At 35.1% G+C, this 8,483-nt stretch overlaps 1 protein-coding gene across 2 annotated transcripts in view; it reads right to left on the bottom strand.

The window, feature by feature from the left end:
• Nucleotides 1–515: 515 nt before the first annotated feature.
• Nucleotides 516–8,483, bottom strand: part of LOC114258583 (myosin-6-like) — a 70,920-nt gene continuing 62,952 nt past the window's right edge. For both annotated transcript variants that reach the window (XM_082877779.1, XM_082877778.1), the window contains 14 exons: nucleotides 8,309–8,423; nucleotides 8,204–8,224; nucleotides 8,028–8,102; nucleotides 6,389–6,559; nucleotides 5,536–5,670; nucleotides 5,151–5,336; nucleotides 4,498–4,620; nucleotides 4,339–4,409; nucleotides 4,153–4,252; nucleotides 3,175–3,231; nucleotides 2,435–2,491; nucleotides 2,044–2,124; nucleotides 1,839–1,921; nucleotides 516–1,093 (listed from right to left, as the gene is read on the bottom strand). In XM_082877779.1, coding sequence (XP_082733905.1) covers nucleotides 979–1,093; nucleotides 1,839–1,921; nucleotides 2,044–2,124; nucleotides 2,435–2,491; nucleotides 3,175–3,231; nucleotides 4,153–4,252; nucleotides 4,339–4,409; nucleotides 4,498–4,620; nucleotides 5,151–5,336; nucleotides 5,536–5,670; nucleotides 6,389–6,559; nucleotides 8,028–8,102; nucleotides 8,204–8,224; nucleotides 8,309–8,423 — 1,390 coding nt within the window. In that variant the 3' untranslated portion in view covers nucleotides 516–978. The remainder of the gene's footprint in view (nucleotides 1,094–1,838; nucleotides 1,922–2,043; nucleotides 2,125–2,434; nucleotides 2,492–3,174; nucleotides 3,232–4,152; nucleotides 4,253–4,338; nucleotides 4,410–4,497; nucleotides 4,621–5,150; nucleotides 5,337–5,535; nucleotides 5,671–6,388; nucleotides 6,560–8,027; nucleotides 8,103–8,203; nucleotides 8,225–8,308; nucleotides 8,424–8,483) is intronic.

Here is an 8,483-nt window from a genome sequence, read left to right as displayed (position 1 = left end):
CCTCACAAAATAAATGTCACAATTAGCAATTCTTTAAATGTTTGTCAAACAAAGTATTACATTCCTTCACAACTTTGCACTCATTATTGATAAATGCTAGAGCGATCAACAACCTTAATTTGCTTATTCATGTCTATCACAACTCAAACACTTCAGAATAACAAGAAATGGATCATCCTTTCAAGCTTAGGTTCCCTGATTTCAGTGCAATACCATGGAGAGAAGCAAATGAATTTTCCAGGAGTACATCACTAGATTAATTTTAAAAATTCGCACCTTATAAACCATAGAAACAGTCTCTCTGTAGACGCATGTAAGGCTACGTACATCTTACCCTACCTTCCAAACCTCACAACAGTGGGAGCCTCATGCATTAGGACTGCCCTTTTTATGTCACCGACCATGAACTCAGTTTTTTATTTTTTAGCCAAAGACAAACAAATCTCCCGAGGATGTCGAGCAGCAATTAATAAATCTCCCACAAAAAACACAGGAAGAAAGTCATAACAAGTCCAGACTACAAAAAAAAACTAAATTGCATTGAGATTGAACTATTTTTCTGAAAATGATAGCTCCTCCCTTCACCACATTACATTTATAAAAAAATATGCTTCCCTCTTGTCATCACTACAAAGAATGCTGGCCTAAAATGACCCCACTAACAAATAAATAAAAAATAGGGCAACAGAGAGGGAGAGGGGGGGTTAGAAGAACCAAGCAAAACAGAGGCACTCGTGTAAATTCCATCCTCTACCCCTTCTAATTATATCAGAAAAAAGCCTATGCATGTTACAAATCTAAATTCAAAGAATAATTTTACTGATGGATGTTACACTAATGAGGAAGTATCTACAGAGAAAATTTGGTGGCGAATTTACATTGCGGCATTTGACCCGAGTAGTAGTGGTAGTGCCTGTCCATCTTGTCTTTGTTGATCTGCGGGCATCATAAAAGGAAAAGAACCGAAGAACAACAGCCTTATTCCTGTAAAAATTCGAAGGCCGGATTTTCAACTAGTTCTGCAGGAGGTTTTACATCTGAGAAATCCTTCTCTTTGACGGAACTGTTAATTTCATCAACCGAGAAGGGAATGCTGCATTTATGGAGCACAATTAGTTGGAAACAATGTTACCAGAAACTCTACTACCCTAGCGGATTAAGTTTTGGAATGCACATTCTGAAGCATAGTACACTTTCATCCGTAAACGACATATTTAGCAATCTATAATGATCTCAATTTTTTTCCCAATATTTCTCCTAAAGGGTTCCTTAAAAGTAATAAAATCAAATATTTTTTAATTTGATTGGCACCAAGGTGTCCGAATCAAAACCCGATTAATCCCCAGAGGTGCATAGGCCCTCCGCAAGGAGTTTCCCGCAAGTCCACCACGGTTGATTTAAGGGTTTTTCTCTAAAGAATTGTTAGTACCTAAGAGGTTTCGATCCCTGAACCTTGGAGGGAGTACACCCCCAAGATCCAAGGCCCTGCCACCAGGCTAACCCCTGGGGGTTAAGTAATAAAATCAAATATAATAAACTAAAATTTAAGGTAATGTTAAAATGGGTCATAATGCTTACACAAATGTAATCTACATGACATTTGGCGGAAAAAACCTTCAATTTATTTGATATCTAATTGTTAAAAGAAAATTACTCAAGCAGTGCCTTAAATTCTTGTAGTGTAATCTATCAAGTCTACTCTTGTCATATCACATTTTATAGCATGTAGCATACCATGTTCTCGTTCCCATTCCACATATTGAAACAATCCAATGTTGCAAGTAACATAGGTTCGCAACATAAAATCAATTCTTTAAGAGGGTAATATTTTATCATACCTAGAATTGTCATCCAACAAAAAGGAGTTGTTATCTGAATCATCCGAGTCTTCTGTCATTAGTATCTTCATGCTGGAAATAACCTGTGCAATGTGACAGTTGGAGCAGGGATGTGAGCCACAAAAAGGAACAAACAAATTACACGACAAGAAGTTTAATTTAAGCTCTAAAGAAGAAGATTATATTGTCATTTCTTTCAGCTTACATCTGGGGATACACTTGGAGTGTTATAATTGTCATCACAGTAAAGCGTGCATACTCTATAAAGCTGTTGTACACTCAGTATCTGAAATAGAAAGAAAGCATCAGTGTGTGTGTGTGTGTGTGTGTGTGTGTGTGTGTGTGTGAGAGAGAGAGAGAGAGAGAGAGAGAGAGAGAGAGAAAGCAAAATAAAAATTAACTATTAAAATAAAAATTAAAAGCTTAACTCCAAGACAACAACACATGCCTAACCAAATCTTTCCAAATATGGTTTGCTTTCCCAACACATATATTCATTAGAATTCTTTTAAAGATAAATTTTGTTGAGAACAAAAATTAAACCACCAGTTAACCAATAAACATGCTTGCATGCACAAACAGAGAAAAAGACTTACAGGGCAGAGATCATTTGTAATTTCGTCATAGGAAATTCGTGATTTCTGATGTATAACCTGCCAATAAATATATAGCATGAATCAAACTAACAAAGACACAGATGCCCAAGGCTAACAGGGCTTGATTTACTTTATTCCTTTTATTTTTTCCTTTATTATTATTATTATTATTTTTTTTTTTTTTTTTTTTTTTGGGTGAAGATTAGCTTCAAAAAGGTAACAAAAATACCAGCAATCTATGTATATAAGCAGTGTTCTACCAAGGAGGAATGCGATCACTTATTCTTTAATGTCAAAAGACAAGCACACAAGTTACAATTTTGCAGTATCCTTGAATCATATATATTTGGTACCATTGTTGAGGGATACTTATAAAATTGCAGTGTTCTACCAAGGAGGAATGCGATCACTTATTCTTTAATGTCAAAAGACAAGCACACAAGTTACAATTCCGCAGTATCCTTGAATCATATATATTTGGTAACCATTGTTGAGGGATACTTATAAAATTTATATATGTGATTATTGTTAAATAAAGAGAAAATAAGAGGTTAACGAATCTAAGAAGTTTAGAAAAGTAAAACTTAATTTCAAAAAAGAAAACTAAGAAAAAGACATTAATTTGGCTCAAACAGTATACACTAGTTCCAGAACAGTGAAACCATTAACAGTGAGCAAATTAAAAGTATCTAAGGCGTACCATCTGAATTGCACCATGATAAAGAACCAAGAGAACATACCAAGAATCCGACAGCCTGTCTTACGTGTTTTAGTTCATCCCAGGATGTCCCTGCATACTGCATTGGGGAGAGAACAGATATTATAGCAAAAATGTGCCTGACCAAAAATATCAATACCAAGGACAAGTTTGCTGCCAAACAACAATATATATAGTGCAATTAGTCTCCTATGGGCCGTTGCTAATGTGGGAAAAACTAGAGCTGTTAAGTATGAGAAGTCAGAACCAGTTAGAGTCTAAGGGCAGCCACATAAGTCGTGTTAGGTTTCTACCTAATCCACTTTTCTTTTTTTTTCTTTGTCAAGTGATTTTATTACCAAAAAAAATATGATATACAACGAAACCTTAGAACACGCCCGAAGGCACCACCTCTCTAAAGGGTAACACATGCCTTGCATGTATAACATATTAGATAACACCTATCACAACCCGAAAAACTAGGTCAACAAGAAATATGAACACACCTAGCCTAACAAAATAAAATTTACAGCCCAAGCCACTAGGAATACACTGAAAAGGCTTAGGCTCACAAAGACACTCCTCAACAAGGATACACTTGGCTGAAACAAGCAAAGCCAAAAGAAGTGTTATGTCTATTGTCTATTACATCAAGCAAGGTTGATTCCCCTTCCCCCTTCCTTTTAACCTCTATGTTTAGTACTGCTTTTCCGTCTCTTCTATTTTAATATGTTACATGGGTATTAATCACATGTTTCTTCTTCTGTTCTTTCTTACTCATCCCCTGCAGGACAACAGAACTGTAAACGTTTTTTTTTTTTTTTGATTGGCAACAGAAAGAGATTTCATTAATAAGAATTAAAAGCGATACTATAAACTTCTTCAATAGTGGTTTAAATTTTATCAGAACATGTAGACTTAGAACCACTTTTTCATATTCAGTTAATATTGAGACCGGTAATAGGTAATGGCCTTTAAGAAAGTATCCTCTTTGACCAGTTATAAAAAACCAAAACAGTACCTCTTCTGTTGCTTGGCCACACCACAGTTCTAATTCAGCTAACCCAGACTTCACATATTCCCCATTGTTGAATGTGCAGCACTCCCGTCGAAGAAGAAGGCTGCAGTAGCATAGCACAATTAAAATTCACAACTGAATTTAATAGCATATAATGACAAATAGTCTAGCTACAAGAGAGGAACCTACCTATTAAAAAGCTGTACATTAATATAAGAAAAAATCTGAGTGAACATCTTCTGACAGAGGATTGGAGATAGCTGAAAGAACAATGTATTAAAAGTTAAAATGCATCAAAAAGAAAATCATTGTCCCACTTAATTTGTGTACCATGTGAAAATCACATACAAAATGTTCTTTCAATGTACTGAGGTGCCCATTTAGGCGTTCAATGATGTTCTGCCAGTGACTAGCTGGAGGAGTACTGCTCCCAGAAGCTCGCAACACATTTCCTCCTGATGTTCTTGCTGCCTGAATTGTAAGGGTACGACATGATTGGGGTCACAATACAAATTTACAACTTTACTAGATAATAATCATAACTCAAATATTCAAAACAACAATATCCGATCTCAATCGTCTTAAAGCCTAATTTATTAACAACAATTATTAGTTACATGGCAAGTAATAGAATGTGAACCATGACCGCTGAAGCAGAAAATTGAAACTAATGTTACTACTTCATTCTAGCTAACATCTTCCCCAGATTTTTTGACAAAGGATCTATTATCTTTAATCCCAGACAGGCTCACAGAAAAATACATCTAGTGAATAAAAGAGAAAAAGATGTCCAAAACTATAATGTAATGTCAAGAATTCAAAGGACTGAACCATTCAACAAAACAATTTATTTCCTAAAAATTTCCTACCAATAAATATATCATTCATAACTTGGAACAGGTTCAAGTGCTTAACCTTCAAATAACGATATGATTGGTTACCCTGAAAAATAGAATCCAGATACAAGCAGTTGAAAGATCAAACTTTGGTAGACAGTGTACCTGGATACAGGAAGAAAGAAGCGGGGACAAGTCCCTCTTCGAATTGTCTCGAACTATTCCATATATCTTCTCCACATAAGCAGTGAGCTGCTGCTTGAAAAGCAAAGCAGGATATTTGGCCTCAACCTGGTACACTTCAAGCCCGCGGAAAGAAAGGTTGGCAGAAGAAGAGGATGATCGAAATCCCTGAGAGAATATCAAAATCATTTGCATTCAGAAAAATTTCATAGAAATGCTAAATATTGAATTACTTTACATATTGCAATAGAAGATTTCATCAGTTAAATTTCCATTTGTTGTGATAATGCAATCATTTCTCTGCAATCCCATAAAAAGGAAATCATAATAAAATTATAAATAAATGAGTAAATAGGAATTTCGTTACTTGAGTCATCCTTCCAAAGAATGAAGTTGGAGTTGGTGGTTTCCCACCAGTAGCTTTCAAAGTCCTTTGAAGCAAAAACAACAACACCGAAGTATTTGATAGCCAATATGCCATATGAGCATTGTTATCTTGATCCTGAACATAAAATGAATATGTATATACAATAAATAACATAGAGCACATTGGATTTTGTTTTCCTTTACTCAAAATGTAAAGGTCAGACAAACATGTGCATAAAGTTAATTTTTCTTGATAACTTGATTGAAAATTGTGCAAGAAAAAATCAAAGTTAATGAATGATGCAGGTATTACTATCCAATAACGCTTGCTTCGAACTCATAATATAAAGGACTATAAGATCAACAACCCTTTTATAAATAAATAAAAAAAAGGTTAAAATGTGGGATATAACAAAGGTGGAAAACAAATGAAGTCTTATCCCACATATTTAAAAGGGGCAGTTACAGGGGGGACGGAGGACAGGGGGTTTAAAAAATAAAAAAAATAAAAAACTAAAATCTGAACAAAGAACAAGAAGAATAACAGAGAAGAAAGTCCACTTTGCCACGGTCCCCTGCCCTTTTTTAAAACTCTTGACCGCATTTGCCATTTTTTAGTATTTCTTTGCCTTGCCAAAGTGAGGGGAAAAAACAGAAAAAAAATTCTCTTTCTAAATTCAAAATGCTTAAAAAATCAAAAGAAGGATTAGAGAACCAAATGGTAGATTCATGTCAAAAGGACTACTCTTAATCCTCCTCCCCCCACTCCTCCCCACAGTTCCCATTACCAATAATTGTATGACTCTTGGATAGCCAAAAGGAATAGCTGTTTAGTGTAATGTAACTCAAGTTACCTCTATTGCAGAACCAATCATCTGAATAAGACGATCAAATACACTGGTTTTTTCTGCTTCAAAAGATTTCCAACGGAGAAGGCTTTTATATATGGTAAAAGCTGCAACTGGTTTTCCATGACTGAACCCAAGATCTCGACTCACACATTTGATAAGTGTGTCTACATTCTCCTGAAGCAAAGATAAGAAAAAGATACCAACATTGAAATAAATCCATTTAACTTCACCAGAACCTCAATTTGGTTTCTGAGGAACAAGAGAAAAGAAGTGAACATTAATTTCAAGATAATCTTTTTCAGTGTTTTCCAATTTTGCAAAAAAACATAAATAAATCGTTAGCTAAGATGAGTATATTAGGCTCCATTGGAGATTCTTTCTTTTCTCTTCACCTAGTTCATTATGTTAGAAAAATGCTATTGCACACATCATATGTACAGATTCAATGTCATTTCATTTAATTTCCTAAATCCTATGACAAGGGGAAATGAAGTTTTCAAGAAGATTGCTTGCTCCCATGCAAGGATTGAATTCAAACAAACTTAAAGAATTGTTCCATCCAGCTGGCCAAACTGTCAGAAAATAGAGGTGATAGACGTATGTCTCATATCCATACCCATGACATGTCCAATGCAGGCACTCCACAACACCAATGTTCAACTGGCTGATACATGGGTTTTTGGCCTACCAATTTAAATACACACCGGTATACCGTTGCTAATGAAAATCATAAACAAACCGGCTGGTTCATGAGATGAAGAAGTTTGAATGAGTTAAAAATACTGAAACTTTTTTAAACTGGACAGTTCAAACAACTGCAAAATATATATATATATATTTATATATGTTTATCATTATGCCAGTTGACCTAACTGTTAGATAGCTTGATATACATTGTTGGGCCCATTTCCTAATAGCTTAGGCTTTGGGGAAAATTGGTAACCTAACACAAACATATGCTGCACGGCACCAGCAGCTATGAAGGTGTAACTGTCCTTAGGCTCCTTTTTTTATATATTTATAACTGGTTGATGCCTCACAGCTTCGTCTCTTACCCGATGTGGGTCTACAAGCAAAATCTAAGTTTCATAACTTGCTTTTAATAGTGTAGCGTATGCCTCAAAGGCAAGTACACCAGCAATGTGGGATTCACTACAGCTTCCATTATTTTTGTGACTGATCAATTGAGCCAAAAGGGAGTGGTGAATTATGACTGGTACACACATCGAAAAAAGTGAGGTGAGAAAAGTATCAAGTAAAAAATGATTCTATATATGAATATAATAAACAAAATGTGAGAAATTAAATTTAAGAGGTTGTGTATCATTGAGTTTTAAAGGGGCTGTGAATGATTTTAGAAAATTCATGCCCACATCCCCCAATTCCCAATACATATAGCTTGAAACTCCCGACACTGCAACACGGTGATGATACCAATACGTCTCTTAATACCACTATTTAGAACCATGCTCCACACATACTGAATGTCCCAAAGAACAAAAGTTTCAGGATCAAGATTTTAGCTCTACCTCTTTTCCCTACCATTTCTCAGCAATCACAGAGAGGAAAAGAGCAAGGCAAATAGAATTAAATAGAAAATGTAAATGTATATATAATTCTAGTTTTTTTGGGAAGTGCATACATGAAGCCTTTCAATCTGGGATTTCCTCATTGATTCTGAACCAAACTTTTTAGCAGGTGTTGGACTCTGCAGTTCCTGTAGGAAAGAGCTCTTCCTTATGAACAGGGTTGACTACATTGATAACAAAGAAATAACATGTTTAAAAAAGTTATAGTAGCTCTGTTTTATTCACTCACATGATAACCATTTTCTGCAGGCTGCAAGTAAAAATAACAAAAGGGTAAGAACAAAACCACAAAAGAGCCAAAAAAAGGCACTGACATTTTCTGTAGCATGTTAACCTGAGCTGCTTTAATATCTAAATGTTCTGACATTTTTCTAGAAGCTGAGTTCACCAAAGCTTGATGCCGCAAAACTTGGTCCTCAGTCTCAATGTCAGAAAGTTTTTCTTCAAGCCTGAGATAACATAGCAACAATACAAAAAATAAAATTAAAAATAATCAATCACCAGTTAGT

This window comes from Camellia sinensis, chromosome 7 (genome assembly GCF_055761805.1).
Source record: "Camellia sinensis isolate YWXY chromosome 7, ASM5576180v1, whole genome shotgun sequence".
Taxonomy (NCBI): domain Eukaryota; kingdom Viridiplantae; phylum Streptophyta; class Magnoliopsida; order Ericales; family Theaceae; genus Camellia; species Camellia sinensis.
The sequence above is the reverse complement of the archived record's forward strand: the minus strand, read 5'-3'. Positions and strand labels throughout refer to the sequence as shown.